The sequence below is a fragment of the Streptopelia decaocto genome (assembly GCF_964273445.1).
Source record: "Streptopelia decaocto genome assembly, chromosome: 6".
Classification (NCBI taxonomy): Eukaryota; Metazoa; Chordata; class Aves; order Columbiformes; family Columbidae; genus Streptopelia; species Streptopelia decaocto.
In genome coordinates, this window is record NC_138660.1 from 24,665,026 (window position 1) to 24,687,967 (window position 22,942).

The 22,942-nt window shown below is 38.4% G+C and overlaps 1 protein-coding gene across 2 annotated transcripts in view; it reads left to right on the plus strand.

Moving 5' to 3' along the window:
- Nucleotides 1–22,942, plus strand: part of STAG1 (STAG1 cohesin complex component) — a 173,895-nt gene that overhangs the window by 73,998 nt on the left and 76,955 nt on the right. For both annotated transcript variants that reach the window (XM_082056882.1, XM_082056883.1), the window contains one exon: nucleotides 19,171–19,247. In XM_082056882.1, coding sequence (XP_081913008.1) covers nucleotides 19,171–19,247 — 77 coding nt within the window. The remainder of the gene's footprint in view (nucleotides 1–19,170; nucleotides 19,248–22,942) is intronic.

Consider the following 22,942-nt stretch of genomic DNA (forward strand, 5'->3'; position numbering starts at 1 on the left):
GGAATCAGACACTTGGGATCCACACTCCCAGCTGGAGCCCGGAATCTCTAGTTGTTCCTCACCAATTCTAGTAAGGTCCTCAGAAAAATTCTATGATTGAGTGGTGCAAACTGAGTCAACAGGTGGAGGAGCTGGGAGTTCGCTTGCTTGAATGCAGGATGCATGCTCTTTTTGATTTTTATTAATGATCTGTGCTCTTAATTAAGGGCAAGCTAATAGATTTCTGTTTTGCCAAAGGAAATTGAAGGCTAAAACCGGGAAAAAGTACCATAAAGTGGCCATTGTAGGGTCTGGCAGAAGAAAGAAACAAGCAACTGCTTGCTTTGCTGTTGGACAGGATTTCAGAAAGTAGATTAGCCAGGAAATAGTGTTATTTACTCTGATTAATAATACTTTAATAGAGGGTATAGCATTGTAGATAGAGTAATGGTTTAAAAAAAAAAATTGGTCTGTTGTAATTTATTTGTAGACAGTTTGTGTTGTGATGACTGTAATAATATTGCTCTGTACAGATGGATGTTACTGAGCATGGAAAGAAATCTGCTTGATAAATAGCATTTCCTGCAAATGGTCCTTTCGTGAGGAACTGCAAACCGTTAGTGAGAAATGCCGCTGTCTTTGGCATGTGCTAAAAAGCTTTATCTCTTCAGTTATTCCTGTATTATTAAGCAGTTGATATCATAAACATTTGGTAGTTTGAACAAATTATAAAATAATGCTATTTGTTGCATTGGAGTTTGTATTTTTATTAAGGGTAGAAAATAGGCTTTCTCACAGTTTCTTCAACAGAATCTGTTCTTAGTGTGTAAATATAGGGGAGAAGTTGCGAAGTAAAGGATTAATACATATTTTAAAAGTTGATGCTTGCTTGGACATGATTTAAGTCATAGTAATGTCAAAGATTTCTAAAATATTTTGTATGCATAGTAAACAGAGATAAATACACCTCAACAACTATATGAGGCAGTTGAAAACTTGCTGTTAACCACATTCAAAAATGGTAAGACTGGAAGATGGAAATGACTTAATTTTAGTTTTAATGGGTGGTGTAGATAAACTAGATCTGAACTTTGTACCTGGTGGTTTTAAGCCTTGAGGTAATTTTTACAGTGTGTTTGTCTTTAAGTGAAAGCTTATAAAATCCAAACTGAAAATAAGATGCAAATGATTAACTGCTTGTGTGGGAGATAAATCAGGTTAGTAGACATGCATTAAACATTTCATCGGTTCAGTTATTTAAAAGAAGATAGATAAGGTTAACAATTAATGTGGTTGACAATTAATGTGGTTACATCAAAACCCGTTTTTTGTGAAAAAGTACAAATCGTTTGTTGACATTCTTGAAATTAAAGCTTTAGTTTCATTGTGCATATGGTTTTTAAACCGAGAAGGTTTTCAGTATATCTTCCTGTTTGCTGCTGAATGGTATCTGTACTTTTCATCTGGTGTACTCTTTCTTCCTTACTATTTTTTTTCTAGCCGTAGCTCTTCAAAGTTTATTTGGCTATGGGAAAAATAGCTGCAAAATGATTTTTGTTCTTTTAAGCTTTGCTTCTTCCTGACTCTTCTGGGGATGGGAAGCCTTAAAAATATTAAAGCCTGGAAGTATAAAAAAGGATATTAAATAGTAGATCACATTTGCTAGCCACTTGTGAATTAATGGTATCTTTTTCCCAGAAGGTGCATCCTACTACTTTCAGAAACTAGGGGGGTGGGAAAAAGGCAGAATTTCCTGACCTTTCAGTACAGGAGACATGAATGAAACATGCACTGGTCTGAGTGACATACCTGCCGTGTTGAGGTCTGAATTCAGTCCGAGGTTTCACCCTAGGAATTGGTAACAGGAGCAACAGTAATTTAAACAAACATATATATGACTATATTGAACTATTCATGTTTCAAGTGTGGCAGCAGACCAAAATTGAAATGGCTTAAAATCAGCTATTAACTAATTTATTAACACGAATTAATACAAACTTTTAAATCATTGAAAATAAATGTATTGAATCAGTTGACAGAACTTGTGATATTAGAATATTTTAGGGCAAATGTATAATGTAAGGAAAGGCAAATTACCTTTGAAGTGATAGTCTAAGAGCAGGTTCTGCACTGCTGTTTCTGTGTAATGTGTTCAAATCTCTGCTGAAAATGAAAACACTCCTTGTAAGCCAGGAGCAAAGTCTGTCTTCTGTGTACTACTTAGTAAAATCATAGCTTCTAATATTATTTTTGGCACTGCTCATTGGAGATTGGCTTTTGAATATTACTGCTTTTTTTCCACTGTATTCATTTAATTACATACATAGTGACCTGGAAAATGCTGCTACTTATGTGACTACAAAGTTCCTGGTTGAGAAGTCTCTCTCTGATGATGCTTTAATGCTACAACTTTTTTTCCTCTTTATTTAGGCTTAGTTTGTTTTCTGTATAATACAAATGTGTTACAGAAGGGACACCTCTGTACTAAGCAGATAAGAAAAAATACTAGTTTGAATTTTTTGACAGTATTGTTCTAAGACTTGTGAGCAAATTATTCCTGTATGTGAGTGTCTCTACTTAGGTGCATTGCTGTGGGTTTTTTAGGTGACATAGATGGTACTTTCTGTGAAGACAGGAACTAATTATGAAAAGCAATCAGACGTCACTAGCTTTTAGTACTTTCTTACTGGATTGCAAATACAAAGGTTCCTCATGTCTCTATTGTTTCCGAAGATGCAAATTCTGCTGAAGGTTGAGTCAGACATTTTCCAGACCAAGGGCAAGAATTAAATTCCAAGAATGACATTTCTCTTAGCAAAGACTGTAATTACAATTCTTTCTTTTGCATTAAGGAAAGCATAGATTTATTTTATTAAGTGCAATGCTAGTACACACTTCAGTAATTACTTTCAAAGAGGTGCACTGCTGGACCTCATCCTCACTAACAAGGAGGGTCTGGTTGAAGCGGTGAAGGTTGAGGGCTGCCTTTGGTTGCAGCGACCATGAGATGGTGGAATTCAGGATCTCATGTGGCAGGAGCAGGATAGAAAGCAGAATTGCAACCCTGGATTTCAGCAGGGCAAACTTTGGCCTTTCCAGGCAATTGCTGGGGGAAATCCCATGGGCAAGGCTGCTTGAAGGTAAAGGGGCCCAAGATAGTTGGTTAGTGTTCAGGGACTTCTTCTACCGGGCACAAGATCAGAGCATCTCGACACGTAGGAAGTCAAGGAAGGGAGCCAGGAGACCTGCATGGTTAAACAGGGAGCTGCTGGGTATGCTCAAGTGGAAGAGGAGAGTTTATAGATCATGGAAGGAGGGGCTGGCCACTTGGGGAGAATATAAGGCTGTTGTCAGAGGGTGTAGGGAGGCAACTAGGAAAGCTAAGGCCAGTGATTACTTTGTAGTGCTACTTTGCACATTATGTATATAATGCCATAATTGTTTCTTTTAGTTCCTTATTTGGATATAAAATTAAAGTTGAATTTAGTTTTGACAGTGGTTTTTAGTTTAGTAAACTTAACTCAGTGATTACAGCAGTGTTTAATATATGTTAGGGAGAAAAATAATCAAAGGTTGGGGAAGGAGGAAGAATTTTAACATATTCACAGTAAATAAGTTAATTCATGTTGATTGTGTACTAGAGTGATAGTATAGTACAGTATAATGTAATGCATAATAGTATGGTACAGTATAATGTGATGCATAATAGGATGGTGCACTCTTTTAATTGTGGAGTGTATTTATTGTAGCATACAGTATTAATAGTTGACCTTACTTGCATTGATTTTTTTTGCTCTGATTGTGGTAGGTTATAAAATCAAGAGTAGTACCATGGGCCAGGTTTAATACTGAGCTGTGAAAATGTGGGACAAGTTAGAGGTAAACTGCAGGGCTTATATGTAGCTTTAACATGCACAGATGGATATCCCCTAGCTTTCTGTCAGGGAAATACACACAGAATTGATGTTACTAAGTGGCTAATGTTTCCTTGGGCTCTGAAGGAAGACCAGGCAACAGGCTGCTGTTGGGAACCGCGAGCATCTGCACTCTGCACCCCATGGTAACTGTTCCTCTCTGCCTGGTTGTGTTGAGCAAAGCTTGCACTTCATTCTGATTAGAAACACAGGGAGATATTGCACTGTTCTGAAAAATATATTTAACCCTTGGGTATCTTAAGCTTTTGATCTCGTGGAAGCAACGTAAGGTGACCAGCAGTTTGAAAATGGGCAATACTCTATGTGTTTCTTTTTAATAATAACAGCAAAAAAGTAATAAGTATCCTAGAAAAAAAAATAATGACATGCATGAGATCTCATGGGGAGAATTCAAGAAGGGGAAACTGAAACATCTGTAGTGTGTTGAAGAGTTAAACTTGTACTTTCAAATGCAGGAAAGTATAATGCAAAAGGAAGAAATTATGGATTCTAAAAATTAGATGGAGTATGTTCTGTGAAGGCACATCTGCACAGCGGAGCTTAGGAAGCAGGAGAAGAGAGAGGCAGACAGGCGTACATCCCAGTGGTTTAGCTTTGCTTCAACAACCAACAAAGCAGTATACTCGTTTCACCTGAGGAGTATGTTGTGGGGCTGCTTTAAGCTGCTGCAGAATGATAAAGCCAGGATACACTGCTGAATGGGGCCATTAATTTAAATTATCCCTCAATTTTTGAATATTTCTATCAAGCAGTTCATCCATAGCACAACACTTCGGTGTTTTTACTGTGGGCTTAAAGGAAAGTTTCATGTAGGAAGGACAACAAAGGAATGACTAGACAGAGCCTATGTTGATGTGGAGTTACAGCTGAGAATGTACTTATGCCAAAAAGTGGGTACTATACAGAAAATTCAGCATTATGATTAAACTTTAAAGTGTGAGCGTATTATAGTAAAGACATCCTGATATTAAGACCTCCAGACAGCTTAAACTGGTAGTGAGGGAGAAGGAGCACTGAGAAACCTTAAAAGGAAAGATTGCCTAAAGTGCTTCAGGGGAATAATTCTGAGTGGCTTGTTACGAAATATTGAGAAAACTAAATGTTCTTTACAAAACACAACATTAGCTGTCAATTATGTTAAAATATTTTATTTTACCAAAGTATTGCTTTTTATTTTCCGACTTCAAAGACTTTTCCAGCAAGACACAACCAGATGCATGAGGTGGCTGCTTTATTCTGTGGCTGCATAAGTGATGTTTTGCATTTGGATATCTGCAAAGAACAGTATTAGTGGCATGATAATATTTGATGTATTTACAGGGCCATTTTTAATTTGAGCAAAGCACACCATTTCAGCTAATTCTGATTTTAAAATTTGTAAGGTAGAGAATCCAAAACAATCTGAGAGGAGATTGTAAATAAGGATTTAAGCCATTTTCCAGATTAAACTTGCCTTACTTGCAGTGTTCCTCTGTGTTTTCTTCTTTCCTTTTTCCTTAGTGGTACTTGATTAATTTTTCCTCTTGAGTCTACTATCTTTGTGTTAATTAATGTACTCAAACTCTTCCCTCTTGTATTTCATCCTCTATTTATTGCTGTTTCTCTTTCAGCACCCGTTGCAGTATTTGCTGCTTTATCACTTATGTAAAGTTTTGTTTCTCTAGTATTATTAAGTTTACATAGGTATATATTTTTCAACATTTTCCTCTCCAATACTCCTCAGTAAATCCCAGACATCCACTGTTGAGAAACAAGTTATATGTTGAGCTTTCTCAATTTTGTGCCTTTTTTTTTTTCCCCTTTCTCACTTCTGTTTCTCTTGTCAACACTTCTTGTGATCTCTTGCTTCATTTTGCATCTCCAAGCCCCGTTCCACACAGCTTAAGCTGCTCTCAGTTGGAGCTGCCATAGAATTGCTTTTTCTCCAGCCTTCTCATGGGACCTACCAGCAGTTTATCTTTTCTCAGCAATGAGGTGACAGTTCCCTCTTGTATTATGGTTTTTACAAGCACATCCAGACTTTTACTGATTTTGGCTCTAGTGTGTGCTCTCCCATGCCAAAACATGTTGAGCAACTATTCATTGTGTTGTTTTAACTTCATTTTTAATATGATGTTTCCTACTATTTTCCATAGTAGCCAAGTTCCAATTTAAAAAAGGAGTTTTCCTTGAGCACTTTTTTCCAAAAGGTTCAACTACTTTTTCTTTGTCGATCACTTGTAAATAAAGATCCAGTCTATCCTGTCTCTGCTATTGGCTAATGCAGGCACAGAGTCATTGATAGAAAAAGCTTTTGAGACAGGATATACAGTATCTGTGCCACTCCCTGTGGTGAGTTTTTATTCAGGTAACATACTAAATGTTTAAACCATAGCTCTTATTGATTTCCTACTCCTTTTCAGGTTGCTTAATGACTAGGCTCGGAGCACCTAGAAGGTTTCTTAAGGTTCATGGAATGAAAACTTGAAGTTCTCAATTTTGTATGATAGATATGCAATAAGGAAAAAGCAGGACTGTAGCCTAAGCGCTCTTCCTTACTGTCTCCAGAGGGCTAATTCGAACTTTCCCCCTTTTTCTCAATTTTAGGGTTTTTTACATACCTTAAGGAAGATGTTACAGTCAGTGTACATGCAGTTACAGTTGCTTGTATGCTGTAAATTCGTCCTTGAGACTGCAAGGTAGATGCCTGGGAAATTGAACATGTCCCATTATGGACTACCTTTAAAATAGTTTAAATTGTCCAGACTTCCAGGGACTCAGAAGTGAAAGACAGTAGGAATCTGCAGCACCCTATCAGTTCCTCTTGTACAATCCCCCTCTTTCTTCCTGCACTTCCCTCCCTAGTTGTTGGCTGTAGGAAGAACTGCACATACCCGAGATACAATATTTTCACCTACACAACTCCTGTTCACTTCCAACACAGTTCAGTTTTCTGTGGCTGATGAAGCTGGGCAGAACAGTAGACAGCCATGGAAGCTGGTGACTCATCGAAGTTTGCACACAAAGAGCCTAAATCAAGGTGGCACAGAGCATCTAAATTTGGCACTTCTTAATTTCAGCTTTGGCTTCTAAGCACAAAGATTATGTATTGTTGGCATGTGATTTCTCAAACTCTTTGAATTTCCTTAGACAAAGAAAAACCTCCATGCATGTGTTCAAATAGTAAAAAATACAAAGGAGTATTGGAGTGAGCTAACAAATAAGAGAAAACTTTTTTTTTTTTTAACTAGAAAGCCAGGAAAAATAATTGCGAGAAAGGAGAACTGCGCTCATCTTGTATACTTTTAAATGAGGAGAGAGAAAGATAAAGGCATTGCTTTGAGCCAGCACAATTAATTTTTGCGTTGTATTTTCACAGATCATGGTCGGTAAATGCTTTAGTCTTGATTTCATGAGAAGCAGAACTAATGAAGAGTGATCTCTAGTGTATCTGTGTTGATCAACTGTACTGAATTAAACAAAAGCTGTTGAATGTTCTCGTTAAGTGTCAGATACTCTTTATGAGACATGATGTTCTTAATGCCATCTAACTCGATTTAGAAGCAGCTTGTAACTTTTTGGAAATTAAATGAGCTCTATAGACAGACACTGCTAGGAAGAGATTGGTGTGCTCCAGTTAAAGCTTCTCTGGAAGCAGCAGCAGCACTGACAATGTGAGTGTTCCCATCTTTCTCCAGCCTCAGTCAGAGGCTGAGAGAGATTAACGAAGATTAAGGTCACGGTTCATACTGTGCCTGAGCAACCTCTTTGCTCTTTGGCTTCTGCTCAACTACCTGCCTTTGTAAAATTTATTGGAACACTTTCTATCAAAGATTGGTCAGATTCAGTTTAAACAGATAGTTCATAATTTATTAAGCATCATAGTTACAGACAGGAATGCATGCACATTTCATTTCCTTCTTTCAGATAAATGAGAAAAAAACCCAAAAATTTCTCAGGTAGGTGGTGGCTTTCATTTAATGAGGGAAATAAAATGTTTTAAAGAAGTTGTTTCTAAGATGTTTCTGTATCTCCAGTCTCATTTTATGAAGCACACCAGCTTTCATCAAATTGGCTGTTAAAGTTCTGCTGCTGCAGCTCTGTCTGCAGTGCTTACAAAGTGTCTGCTTTACTGTTGATGTTTAACATGTTGGGTTTTTGTTCCATCAAATAAATGATATGGGAAGACACCAGTCAGCGTTCACCTGGTAGCTCTCCAAGTGATGACCGGGGAATTGTGAAAAGTAAGGATCGGCTCTGGGAAACCTGGAGCTATTTTGGTGTGTCTGGTGGTGCTATTGCTCATAAGATTTGGCACTGTCTAAATGCTAAAAATTCAGACGCTCCTTTTATGCCTTATCCTTTCCTTCCACATATTGGAGCAGCAGACAGTTTAAGTAAAATTGTAGGGGATTTGTACCAAGTGTATTTCCTCAGAGCCATGTGTGAAAAGATCTCACGCAGTGAACAGTGGCTTCCTTGAGACAAATAGAGCAAGATCACTTGTCTCAAGGACCAGATCTTTGGCAACACCCAGATGTGGCACAGCCCACAGAAAGGCCTGGCCTATTGCTGTGAGGGGAGAAAGGTGCTGTAAATCTCCTCTCCTTTTTTTTTTTTTTTCTTTCCTTTATCATTGCTTTATTTTTTGAGATACTGGGGGTTTTTGTTGTTGTTGGTTGGTTGGTTTTGTGTGTGTGTGTGTGTGGAATCTGGGACCTGTCACATCAGTTGAAGATCTCTAGATAATTACTTTCTGAAAATTTTCTTAAGGATTTCTCTTTCATCTTCCCTTGTTTACTACTTCTGAGACAGACTGAGAAATAGGGCTAGAAATAAGAGTCACAGAGGACTGAGGAAAGGATCAATACTTCATCAGGGGAAGCAGAAAGACTGAGGGAAAGAGGGTGGGCTGTGACTATAGAATCCTCCTACGATTGTCTTTTGCCTTCTGACTTCATGGTAGGTGGAGGTACCATGTTTTATGGAGTTTTGTTTTATGTATTGGGAGAAAGGTACACCTTGACTAACAATAAATTTGTTTCTCTGATAAAGAAAATATCCTTTGGAGAAAAAAACATGTATGAAGGGGTGTTGAAGGTTGACAGTATGTCTGGGGGTGGGACAAGCACATCCACAGAAAGCAGAAGGAAGGAGGGACCTCTGAAGTGAATATATTTGCTGGATTGCTTCTGTGAAAGAGTGCCTGAAGTTCTTTAAAGCAGGAAATGTGGCAAAGTGTGATGTGGTTAAGAGTCTGCCTGGATTTCCATAAGGCCTCTGATGGATTCCTGGCTTTCCTGAGTGGAGAGAAGCCCAGAGAACAGAGTTGCTCAGTCTCAAGAAGAGAAGGCCAAAGGGAGATCCTACTGTTTGCTTAAAATAGTGGGAGACTAGAGAGAAGGTGAAGCCAAATCCTTCATGCAAATCCATAGTAATAGGTTGATGGTTTACAGATGCAAGTTGAAACATAGGGAATTCCAGTTTGATGTAAGGGAAAGCAGGAGGTGGTCAGGTGTTGGAGGCAGAAGGACTCAGCGGGGCTGTGGGATTGCTGTCCTGGGACATACTATCAACTCACATGGGCAGTCTGATCTAGTTGGCCCTGCTTTGGGAAGGGTTTGGTTTAGCTGATAGTCAGGAATCCTGCCAACTGAAATTATTCTACAATTCTAAGGAAAAGGAAATAAGTAGCTGTGAGTTTGTTCTTGTGTGGACAAACATTTGATAAAAATAATAGGAAACAGAACAGGAATAAATAATCTGGTTTAAAATAGTAATGATCTTACTTTCAATATTACTTTCAAAATTGGTTGATTAAACCCTTTAGCTATCCAGAAGGATGTGTAATAAATAATCTATAGTATATAAAGCTTCTTCCAGTATGGTGGAACAGAGTTCCCTTATTTTTCCTTTGAGGAGTACTCAGTATTTTTTAAACTGCTCTGGGTTGTCTTGTAATTGCTGTGAAATATTGTAGAAAACAGAGAGTATATTGGTACATTTTAAGTACAAAGCACCGGTACAAAGCAATTGGTCTCAGCTGAAGTCAGTTTATCAGACAGATTGCATGTTTTCAAGGCCTTTGCTATTATATTATCCCTACTTGAACTGTTTGTTATAACAAGAGACACCTGGTCCCAAGCTTCGGTTGACACAGCAAGTACTCATAAGGCCTTGATAACTACCTAACAGCCCAGGATGCAGGCAGTTACCATATCTGGGCTGGCTTTGTTGGCCATGGCCATATTTTCACTCTGCCCTCAGCTACAAAAGTGCTTCCACAGTTACGCTGTGTTGGTGAGCACATGTTTGGATTGTCTGGTTCTTTGCCTGCCACTGGGCACTGCTGAGAAGCGTCTGGCTCCACTGGCTTTGCAGCCTCCCATCAGGTATTTATACACATGGATGAGATCCCCAACCCAGGGAGAGGGGAAGAGCTTTGTCCCCCCTGGGCCTCTCTCCTTACAGAGGGAAGCTTATGTGGTTGCGTGTTAACAGGGCAGGTGATGGGTGAGTCTAGAAAATGTCTTTGATAAAAGCACTTTGAAAGGGTAGATAGACCTAAGTGGACTTATTGCAGATATTTACTTTGTTGTATTTTATACTTAACTTTCAGCCCTACCTCCAAACTACCCATGTTTATATTGCCGGATTTAAGTAACTTCTGGCAGCATGCAGCAAAAGTCAGGTTCCACATATGCAATGATAAGTTGTAGTTACTAATGTGTTGCTCCTGGAGCCTCCTGTCAGGGTGAATAATTTGAAAATACAACTTCTTTGCTTGGCAGTGCTCTGAGAGGTGAAGTTATCCTTTAGAAATAAAGGACAAATTTATGTATGTGTATATTAGAAACAGAAAGAAAAAGATCTCTCTGAAACTTTTATTGCACCTGTGTCCTGAGCATTGGATGTAGTTCTGACCATCCCACTTCCAAAAGGATATACAAAATTAGATAAACCCAAGCCATAGGGAAAAGAATGGTAAACAGAGGAACAATTATTCACTCTTTTCAAAAAAAGGCTAATTAAATGATTAGGTAGCAGCTCTAAAAATAGAATGAGATACCTTCTTAAGGAATATAGAGCTAAACTGCAGATTTCATTGATGCACAGTTCTGTGGAGATGGAAAGTACGAATGTATTAAGAGATCCACTAGCAGCTATTTAATCCAATAGTCACAGTGAGGATTAATAACCTGGTAAACCCTAAATTACTGCCAAATGCAAGATTAATCTAATGATGACTCTTACTCATGCTCTTTGTAACACCCAGTGCTGATTACCAAGTACAAAAATCCCTGTGTTAGTTTTTGTTTCATCAGATCCACAGGAATATTTTCTCTTAACAAAATGTTTCTCACAGCACATGTGCAGGAAGCTGCAGCAATCAGTGGTGCTCACAGCCCTGAATCTTGGAACCAGGACTGATAAACAGGTGTGAAGTTTTGGAGGAGCATGAACACAAGAATCTGTTGGAGTTGTTGCTTTCCCTCTCTCCTCAAGCATAAGTGTCCTCCTTGGTCACAGAGTGTCATTCAGGCAGAGTGAACTGAGGCAATGCAGGGTGGCTGCAGCTCTGAATCTGCAAAAGCGTTAAGACATGACCAGGAACAGAGTGTTGCGGAGCCTTTGGGCTCTGTCATTTACTGTTGTTCAGGTCTGAAGTTATCTGACGAAAAGGTGGGTGCCTTCTGAGAGTTCCTACTTCAAGCCATGAAAGCATGAAAAGGTCTGTTTCGTAAAACCACACAGTGCAAACACTAGATTGCAAGTTTAGAGGCTTTAGTTATTATTTGGCTTCTGTTACTCAGAGTCAGGGGCATTAACATCAAGATGAAAAGTGGTTTACAGTTTACAAATGCAAATACTGTAGGGCGGTGTCAAAACAGAATTATCTGCCTTAAAGGAAACTTCTTTACTCTGAGTTTATCAAAATGTTAAGATTTGAACACGTGAAGGGTACCATTTTTTGGTGCACAAAGTTATGTAGGCCAGCTTCTTTTTCTACTAGTAGTTCGTAGAATTAGCATGCTTTTCTTCTGCAGAGTATTACTTGCCATTTTATCAATGTTGTTCCTGTGAAATCCTTTGGCAGTGTTGGCTGTCAGCTTTATTTCTAGCTATTCTGAATAATTCTGTCACGAGCAAACTTGGACTGCTCCATTATCATTCTTTCAAAGCATTTATATCTGCTATTTATCATATTTCTGTCAACACTGGTGCTTAGAAAGATCTATTGATGGGTTCTGTAAAGTGGCCATTTTTGCTATCCTTTGCTTTCCTATCTTTTAATCTGAAAACTTGCTTTATTATTGCATAGCAACTTTTTTAAGAGCTAAGATGAGGGACATCATTATAGGATTTTAAAACTGTATGTGTGTTGCATAAATGTATGACTTCTAGCTGTGCACTGATGCCTTATGGGGCTCCAAGGAGTTTGTGAGGCATTACTTCAAAAAAACAACATCAGCCCTTGAATAGGCCCACCAGTTGTGTAGTGTATCACCTTCCAGTCTGGCACAGCAATCACATTTAATCGTGTGTAGTTTTCGTGTCACTCCAGGATTCTTTATTTTTCCATTTTTAAATTCTTCTGACACTCAGCTAAGCTTAATCAAGTAGCCAATTCTCATATATCACTGGAGCTGAGGAATTTCATAGGATTTGTTTACTTTACAGTAGACATTAAGTTTCTATCACTTTTAACTATAAGAATGTATATTGGTTTTGTTTGGTTTTTTTTGTTTGTTTGTGGTTTTTTTTGTTTTTTTGGTTTTTTTCAACAAGGAGAAATAACTGGATTGTCATTGACATAAATCATAGTCTTATGTGTAAAAACTTGTGACAGTTTTCAATGTATTTCTCCTCATACGGGTAATGAGAGAATCATTACCTTCACTCTCATCTTCTGGATCAAATAACATTTTGGTTTTTTAAGAGAGAGAAACAGTTCCACTCATATGAAACACTAGTTACATACATAAAGTTATCAACTTCTTAATGTCATCCAGAACTTCAAACTGTGTAATATAGGATTGCTTACTAAAAATGGAACAATTATCCTTGAATTCAGATATTGGAAAAAGCAAGGATTTGATACTAAAATTCCACCGTTTTGTGCAGCGAGCCCTGTAATAGTTAAAACAATTAATAAATCCTCCCAGCTTTACCAATGTTTTTGATAACCTTTATTAATACTCCATATAGCTATTGGCACTATGACCATTACTGATGGGTTTAAGTCAGTTTCCGTTTTAGTAAACTTTAAGAAATTATACTGAGGTTTCCAAACTGGGCAAGACATCTTTCTTTAGGCCAAATTTGGTTGTGAAAGGCCAGCAGAAGCAGTTGAGCTAATTTTTCAAATTACAATAAGCAAGAAACTCTTTTATTGTTTATATTTAAGTTATTGTAAACTAGAACAAGAACAGATTTCTGGGCCTTGTGTTGTGGAGGAGGTAAAATCCAAAATGCTTTGGTGGTGGGGTGGTCCCTGTGGCTGTGCCTCTTTCTGTGTGAGTTAATCCCGCGTGTGTTGTATGAGTGTCCCAGCGCTGGACAGGAATGAGCAGAGAGGAGAGACTGCAATTGTTACTGAAAATTCAGGAAAAGGAGATTGCTGCAAAATCCTTGTTCTTTGTAAGACTTAGAGTTGAGATGAAGGGACTTAAGCTAGCAAGGTGTCATCAAGGAGTCGAATATAGCAAGTTAAGGATTGGCCAGTAAATTCTTACAGTGTGGTGGTGACAATTTTTGATGCAGAGGATTGAGAACATAAATAGAAAACGCTCTCCTCTAGAGGTAATTCTCATTTTTGGGATGGCAACTTAAATGAGCTCAGTCATTACAATAATAATAATATTCATAGTTTTATGAGAGCAAAGTGAAGAGCACAGCAATAATGGCATTCAAACGAAGAAGAGACTGTACTGAAAAAATAGATATACAAGTCTGTGTGGGCAACTTGAACACAGGAAAATAAATGAAGAACTTCCTGTTCCAAAAAATTATATTCAAGACTCAAGTGCAAAATAACCTAAAGCAAAGGAGGAATAAAAATTATAGCAAGAGAACAACTTGTTTGAATTATGTGGTATGCAATGATCTGAAAATCAAGATGGAATGTGAAAAATTAAAGAATTAAAGGGAAATATTCAAGAATTGCAAGAGCATGTTGGACAAAATCAGAGCAACGCATAAAATAAGTAAAACAAACCTGAGGGTACCCAAATTATATTCTGGTATGTAAATTAATAAGCAGAAAGTCAATTAAAGAATTGAACTGCAGCAAGAGAATATGCCTTACCTACGTACACTGTGTCAGGTGAATGGTTGGACATTAGCATTGTGGGGAGATTTCACGGAAGCCATTCAAACCTCCTTTGGGCGCTGGCAGGTGGTTGGGTTTGCCTTTGTTGTAGGAGAATAGACTTAGATGAACCAGAAGAATTCTTGTGATTCTCTGATAAGGGTTTAATTGCATGATGCTGTACCTTTTTTTTTTTTACCATTGGAATCTTTGCTTATCCATTCAGTGAGAGTTCACCATCTAAAGCTGTTCTAAGGGTGAATTAGGGCTTTGCTTTTTAGGAAGATAGTGGCTTTTGAGTACTGCTTCATCGGTGGCAGAAGCTGGGCAGTCTAGAGTCCGTGCAACACGAAGAACTGTGGAATAAGAAAATAAAAGTGTCTTCTATTTCTGCATGTGCCATGAAAGCTGAAATTCAACTGAGTGTTTAGGCTCACTTCTTTCTAGAATCCTGATTTCTGGTTTCAGTAAAGTGTTTCAGTTTTCAAGCACAGAAATCAATAGAAAGTTAGGAGCCCTGATGGGATTTAGGATTCTCAACATCTATTTGGATGTGCTTCAGCTGTCCCAATACTGCTTCCATTTAAATAAATCATTAATGCCTATTGATTCCAGTGAGGTAAGATCTACTTTGGTGTTCCCATGTGATTATGAGCAAGCCACAGAAAATCAACTTTTTGACTGGCATGAGTAACTTGTGCTTAGTTTCAGGCAGCTCTCTTCTGGGAGCAGTAAATGAAGTGTTACAGCGATGTGCCATGGCCCAAGCTGAGCAGTGGGAAATAACATGCTGTTTATGGTTTGACTTCAGTCTTTGGTTATCATCTTTCATACAGAGATGTGTCTCTTAACTTGTGAGACAACTGAGAATTGCACTTAAAAACATTGTAGAAGTGGAATATTTCTTAATATCTAAATGGTAACTGGAGAGAAAAGCATAGGAAATGTACATAGAATGATATTGAGGGAATGAAATGTCCATCCATCCGTTCTGTAATCGTCATTCATTTCTGCAAGATCTTTGTTAAATTTGCCCTCTTGACAGTTTCAACAGTCAGGATTATTTCACAGTGTTCTGATCCCAACTATTCACTTGCGGTTAATGCAAACTATTATGTTGCCTTTTTCATATGATACCATCCAGTGCAAATCTTCTAGTGTCTTCATCTAGTGCCTTTATAAATTTTTCTTCTGGCTACTGTTTTACCAGTTTCTGTGGTTGAGAGATACTAATCAGTCACCATGAATTCAAGATCCCACGGTTAATCCTTCTTTGACAGGAGACTTACATTATACCCATTGACTTGAGCGGCAGTTTTTCCACCACTTTTCTTGCAGCTTACTCAGGTTGGGCAGGTGGTCCAGAAGAGAAGGAATAAAATTGGCTGTGTAGCTTCTGTGATTAAAGGTGCCAGAGATTAAAACTGACAATATAGTATAGTTAATATACTACATAGTATATAGTTTATTACCAACTGTCAGCAGTTTCGATTTCCAGAGTCCATTTACTAGTGAGTAATTTGCTTTCATTAGTAGCGTTTAAACCAGAGTGGACTGTTACAGCTAGAGTATCACTTATGCAGGGGCCTTATTTCTGTCATGTAAGCTTCCCTTTCCTAGAGAAATACCAGAACTGCCATAGGGAAGAGGCCATTGGAGCGGAGGATTTGGTATGATGGTGTTCCCTGATTTCCAGCAGTGGTTGGTACCCTCTGTTTCAGGGGAGGAAGGCTAGTCATGGGACAGCCTTTTTTCTTTTCACTTTTGAGAGCCAGGTTGGGTGACATGATTAATTATTGACAAATCAAACTGATATCTGTCTATAGCTGAAAGTTAAGGAAATTTGTCATTTAAGGATATACATGTCAGCAAGAAGACTTTTTAAAACACAATGGGTATAAATAAGTTTGAATTGAGAACTTAGTAGTGTGGAATAGGCTTCTCAATTTGTTAATAGGCTAAGACGATTAAAATCCTCTTCACTAAACACAGAGCGAGAGGTTAATGACAGAAGTAAAACTCAGTTTGGAAAAGAAGACTAGTAGTAACATGAGTAAGGCAGAGACTGGAGGAATGCACTCCACACCTGTCGTATTTTAAGGATTCACTTTAAAATGGGAGAGTTCAGCTTTTCACGAATCATAAAAACTACGAATTTGAACAGCGTTGACCACTGTAGTATTGAAATGTTCTGATGACACTGTGAAATGTGTTTTGAGCAGTCTTCATAGCCTAGTTACAGTGTGTTAAATCAGTTTCCCAGAAAAACAGGACTCTTTTGGTCAGGTGGGGAAAAGGTGGTGGTAGGAAAAGCTGTCAGGCCAAAGCTGTTACCAACTGCCAGAGAACTAGAAATGCTCATTTTGCTTGACATGACTTCCAGTGAACTTTGTAATAAAAAGCAGAGGGAAGAACGAGACACGACAGTGAGTTAATAAGTGCTGTTCGTCCTCGCTTCCACTGACAGCTCCTTGGCAGTGTTGAGCTCTTTTCCACCCTGGCATCCCGAGGAGATGTCAAGAGTTTGTTTCATCCTGTGCGTGCCCCTGCCTAATGCTCCCAAAGAGCGGGACTGTTGGTTGTTGGGAAGATCTTTGTAGAATCTATGCTGGCCTTCTCTCTGACACCTCTGCACAGTGGTCAGTAGAAATCCTGACATGCTCAGGAGGAGGTGGGTGATGCTGTCTCCATAAAAAGCCTTTCCATGGTTCAAGGGCAAGTGCCTGTGCTCTCTAGCCCCACGTTTGCTGCCTCTCCCCTTCCCTGGCCAGCTCAGCCGGAGGTTCCATGTGTCTGCGGCACAGTGTGTACAATTTGTTGGCTGATAGTAGCCTGGAGGGGTGTGTGCATCCAGCACCAGCCATCAGCTTGCTTTGAGCACTGTTACTGCATGTACAGAGCCGCTGAATTAAAGCAGCAGTGCTTTCACCTGAGTTCCTGAGAGAGATTGTTCAAGGAAAAATGATCCTTTACTTGACTGTGAAGCGACATGCAGATCATTTAAGAAGTAGCAGTATCTGAGCCACTAAGAACAGTGACCACAGCATAACCGTGTTCTGTATCTTCAGGGAAGAAAGATGTAGGGAACCACAACAGAACTATATAAAGTTGTAGGGAGACTTGAATGGAGTGAAGTGCATTAACGAGGTATTTTAGTTATGGTATTTTTACTTTTTCTGACAAAGTAACATGACTTTCTATTATATGGAAGCTATTTAAGGTTATTAACAGAAATCATAAATAGTTAAGAACAAAATTAGAATCAGGGCTATAAAGAATAAGAAAGGTAGATAGGTTACTTGTTCAATGAAGGTTACATTACCAAGGAGAAGAGCAACAGCTGACAGCATGCAGGGAGAGAGAGAGGCATTAATGCAGTTGAGGTGGATTTCTAAGAATAGCTTTCCTCGATTCAGTACTCCGAGATATATCGTGAAACTGTTTCACTTATTCAAAACTTTCAATACAGGGGGAAATGGTAAAATATAGCTACTGAATTTACAAATTATTTCAGTGTCAGTAAAACCGTTCTTCAACTGTCATATGGTAGTATTCTCTTGGATTTCTTATTTTGTCTTAATAAATTGCATTACTAATTGTTTATTAATAATATGGAAATCACCATGCAGAAGCTTAAATCACCATTGTTAGAACTATGGTTGACAGTGTTATATATGAAACAGATAACAAGTAAATATTTCATGAAGAAGGAAAACAATTCAAGAAATGAATATTTAAGTTGTGTTGTAAAACAGACCCTCTACTAAGATATAGAGGATTGGTGTGCTGTAACTTTGTTTGCGTGGTTTGAAATGGGTGTGTTTCTAATGCTTGTTTTTCAAGGAATAAATTATCTGGATCAAAACATTCTCAGTATATTAAAATTATAATTATTTATCCTTTGTACAGGGACTAATGCTATTAGCTGTCACACTTCTATTATGGTTTGGATTTTGAAGCCATGTAGTGGATCATAAATCCATTTGAACTTTTTGCAGAAGCAGGGAGACATATGCTTTGTAATGTTAATGACACTGGAATGGATTTTGTAGCTCTACAGTTCACTTGAATTTTTTGTGTTTCCTTCATTACTAAAATAAGATTGTGAAGTGGCAAAAAATATATTCTCTCTTTTGACTTGTGTTGTATAGTTCGATATTTAGACAATATCTAGTTGCAAAGATGATGTGAAAAATATTTTATTTGTTTATACTGATTGAATTTAGGATGAAGTGACAAGAATTATAATTTAATGCCATTGTGTGTTACATTTTCAATTTTGGCGGCTTTATTCAGTTTACAATAAAAAGTTAATCCTGTCAGCTTTGCTGTTAAGGTAATGGGAGGGATTGGTAGGATCCAAGTGAAGAAATAACATGCAATTGCTGCCTTTGGTCCTGCGCTGGCTTGTGTCTTCACTGAGCCCTTCGGAGCCTTTGGTTCTGGAAGGACTTGCTGAGAGTGGTAGCACATGAGGCAGCAGGTGCCCCAGGCAGGAAAGCTGTGCTGGCCCTGAGCTGTGCGCTTTGGAAACCCCTCCTGTGTTGCTGCAGAGAGATCATGGTGTATCTGTAACCCAGGTGACCTGACAACACAAGTGGAGAATTAACCAGCAGCGGCTGTGGAACTGAAGGATGGTATTCATCTTGTTTTGCACACAGAATTAAAAACACTTAGCATGAGTCCTACATCATTATCACTTCTGTATCACACTTGCTTGGTTGTAAAAAGGTGAAAACTTTCACAAACTCCTGGTCTGATCGCACTTTACAGGGCAGATGATTTTTTCTTTTTACCCATTTCTTCAAGAGGCAGTCTTGTTCAATGCATTCTTGTTGTTCTTGCGTTATATACTCTTTCATATGTATTATTGAGCTGTAAGTTTAGCAGCAGAAAAATGTTGATAGTTTGACATTAAAAAAAATGGGTTGTGTTAATTTCTTTTGTTGCTTCATTACATTACAGGTACTGTAAGAATTGAAATGTTCAGGAACATGCAAAATGCAGAAATCATAAGAAAAATGACAGAAGAATTTGATGAGGTATAGTATACAAATAGTTCTTAAAACATTTTGAAATATATTGCAATACGCTTTCGTTTTAAAATAAAGATGATGAAACCAGTTGAAGAGCGTAAGATGTACTGTCGCACAAAAGCATGGGGTAGGCTCACATGTGGTGTGTCAGAGAGCCCAGCCAAGCCTGACTCTGCAAGAACCAGCTTGGTCCATGTTAGTCCTGGGCTGGATCCGTGTAGACTGTCATATACCTTTGTGTGGCTTTAGGGGTATCCTTGTCTGTCCACATCCAGGCTATCAGGTTAATCAGAGGAGGCAGTAGGAACTGTTGGAAGTTTTCTCATCCCACTGAAACCAGTGGTGTTACTCTGATTCTGAAGTTCACCTCTTGGAACTGCCATCATACAACAGACAACTCCATATTCCTGAGACAGGACCCCAGGCTTTTGCAGCACTCCGCTCTGTTTTCTGTGTGCAAATTGATGTTTTGTTCATTTGAAACAGCAATTTTAAGCAGTAACTTGTTGTGAAAATTACCATTTTGGAACAGTGTTACAGAAAGAAATAATCTTTCAAAAGATGTAAGCATTTTGTTTGAAACAAGTGTATTACAATTCAGATTTGGTATCTTCTGTCAAAATAAAAATGTTCCTAATGGTGGATGCTTTTTAGCTTTGATATTTTTGAACTCTGTTTCCTTTGATTTTTTTCATGTATAAAAAACTTCAACATTCTGAGTGTTCATTTTATTTAGTGAAGAAAACAAATGCTGAAACATGAATTTTCTGTAGGATAGCAGTGTCTTTTTATGACCAGTTTTAAACAGAATGCCAAGGCTGTGATTCAAAAAGTTAAGCAGGAAAACTATGAATGTGAGTGCTGCTCTTTTTCGGGATTTACTTCTGCAAGATTTCCACCTTGTTCATGGCCTTGAACAACAAAATGTTTTAACTATGCGCTTACCATTTGGATGCTGTTTTTGCTGTACTCAGATATTCAGTCAGGGCCTTTGTCTACAGGCAGGATAGGGTGCAGTAAATAAAATTTAGTTGTACAACGACAAGCAGAGGATTGTATCAATTCATGCTACATTCTGGCTGAATTAGTTTTGCTTTTTAAACCATCACCCAAGCCAAGTTAAAAAAAATGCGGTGACTTTTTACTAATTTGAAAACAGAACTGCATGTTGCCCTTAGTCTAGCCCCATTTTACAAAACAGAATGGCCAAGGCACTGTCCAAAAGCCAAAGAACATTGATTTTGCCTAAGGGAGGACTGGCCCACAGCTGCTGTGGAAGGAAGTATTTCTAAAAAAACTCTTCTCAAAAACTGTCAAAGATTTTGGTTTGTTTTGTTTTGTTTTTTTTGAGAAAATACCTCTCTCCTTACACACAGTATGAATGTACATGTCAGCATCATGTCTCAAATAATTAGTTACTTGTACATAAGCTTGCTCTGCAGCCAGCAGTACCCCCAATCACTCATCTGTGACACAGAAAGATTCCATTCTAGCTTCTGTCCTTACGCTTGGATTTGTGAAAGAATTTCTGGGGTTTAGTATTAAAAAAGCATGCAATTGTTAGTCTTAGACCACAACCCAGTGAATATTTTGAAATCTGGAATAATTTTCTCAGTAAAGCACCACCATTTTCTGTACAGCCCTCAATTCTTCATTCTCAATACCACCTGTAAAACCTCTTCAGTACCCCAAGGCTCCCAATATCCATCCCCCGTGTCATCCTGAGACAAATTGCCTGAGGCTGTTGCCACCAGAACATTTCCCTTGCCTGGATGTCTTCTTGTGCCCCTAAATCCCATGTCAGTCTGTGAGAAGGCCATGGTAGAATGGTCACTGTGTTGTGAGTGAAGGAGAAGGAGGAAGTTGGTGATGCTCTTGTCAATTAGGACCATCTATCAGTGTTTGTTGTACTCTTTAGATTGGCTTTCTCAGGTGGAGACCATCCCCTTGTTAGCATGTTCTCCTCCTTGTGTCAAAATGTACCTAAAACGCTGGGTCTGTTTTATCAGACTAGGGTTGAAAGGAGCTAGTGCACAGAGGTACAAAGTACCTGTATCATATTTGTGACATGATGAAGCATTTCTACAAATCTAGAGCTTATAGGAAAAAAAAGTACAGGTGTGGTGTTAACTAGGGGAAAATCTTGCATTAGCAACTCAGTCACACAGTATGCTGCCCAGAAAATATCTTAATTGCCATTGAAAATGTTCACATTTGCTGCTTGCTTTACTTTTTCAAGATCATCACATTGTTTCATCAGTGTTGCATTAATCAGCTGGCTGCTAGTCCGAATTTCTACATTTATAGCAGGGATTAAAGCATCGATTTTCCTCATCGTGAGTGGGGGAATGTTTGTGTAGGGCTTAAATGATGGAAATAACTTTGTTTGGTGCTGCCGCAGGTTCAGTTTGAGACAGGGAATTCCATTGGACATCCACCTGCTGCACTGTTTGGGTGCTTGGCTTATGAGGACAGGCATTTTGTAGGTGAATTCCCTCATAATTGTTGTGCTAGAGTTAGCAGGTGAACAAAAACTGGTTTTGGTTTGAATTTTCTAATCATTGGGCTGTTAAGGGTCACATGTCAGTGTCACTGATGTATCACTGTATGTGAGTAGTTACACACAGCACTAGAGATTCTGAGTCTCTAGAAATTGTCTGGGATCTTAATATGGAGTTGCTGTCAGGAAGACATTGAGGAGAAAGCTTTAACATTTTGATTTCAATCCTAAATTTAAATACATTTGAGACTAAGGCAGGGCTTGTATTTACATGGCGAGACACTTTACCTTGCTGAAATTCACTGCTAAGGGCATTAGACATAAACAGCCAAAGAACACTTGGAAGTATATGGCACAGCTGATTATACTGATGCTTGTTTTAGACTCTGTTTGTTTGGGTTTCTACTCCATAATGCTTTGGTCCGATTCACAGAGGCTCTGGGGACTCACAGCAACAATATTGCTCGTTAGGATAAAAACTATTGCTCATTAAGAGAGTGTTGATTTGTTGTGATGAATGAGACAGTAAGGTCATTAAGAGTGCCTTATAATTTTGTTTTTTTCTAACACGTGAGTGCTTGTCTTTGCAATTTTAATCGTTGTTTTAGTATGATTGAAATGCATGTGATTTGGTTACATTTGATAGATGGGGGTTTTGCTGCAGGGGAATATGTTTTGTGAAGTTTAGGTAAATGGTTATTTGATTACAGCTCCTCTGCGATTATGTTACTGGCTTTTGTGGTTCAGCCTGGGTGATAAAACAAGTCCTGAGAGATTAAAAGTGCTTGTTCTTCACAAAACCACAGAATAAATATGTACGTCTGGATTTAACTTTGGTACTACTGACTTCTTATCTTTGGGGAAAGATTCAGGATGGACCACTATTGCCTTGATGTTTTGGATAATCTAGAATCGATTTACAGATCAGGTGACCAGGAAGATTTGTATTTAGTCTTTTTCACTGAAAGGGGAAAAGTGCATTTTCTAATTAGGGGGCCAGTATCACTGAAATGCAATACTGCTTGAAGTGAGAATAGCAAGAGCAGACTTCAAGAGGGTTTAAACTTAACTGAGCGTTCACGTGCTTACTCCAATCTTGCAACTATTAGTATCTTTGGAAGATGGGGTGTATGAAACTGTCTGGGGTATATGAATCTGTAGAAAAATTTCCATTACTTCTATCAGAAGGCAGGTTTCACCA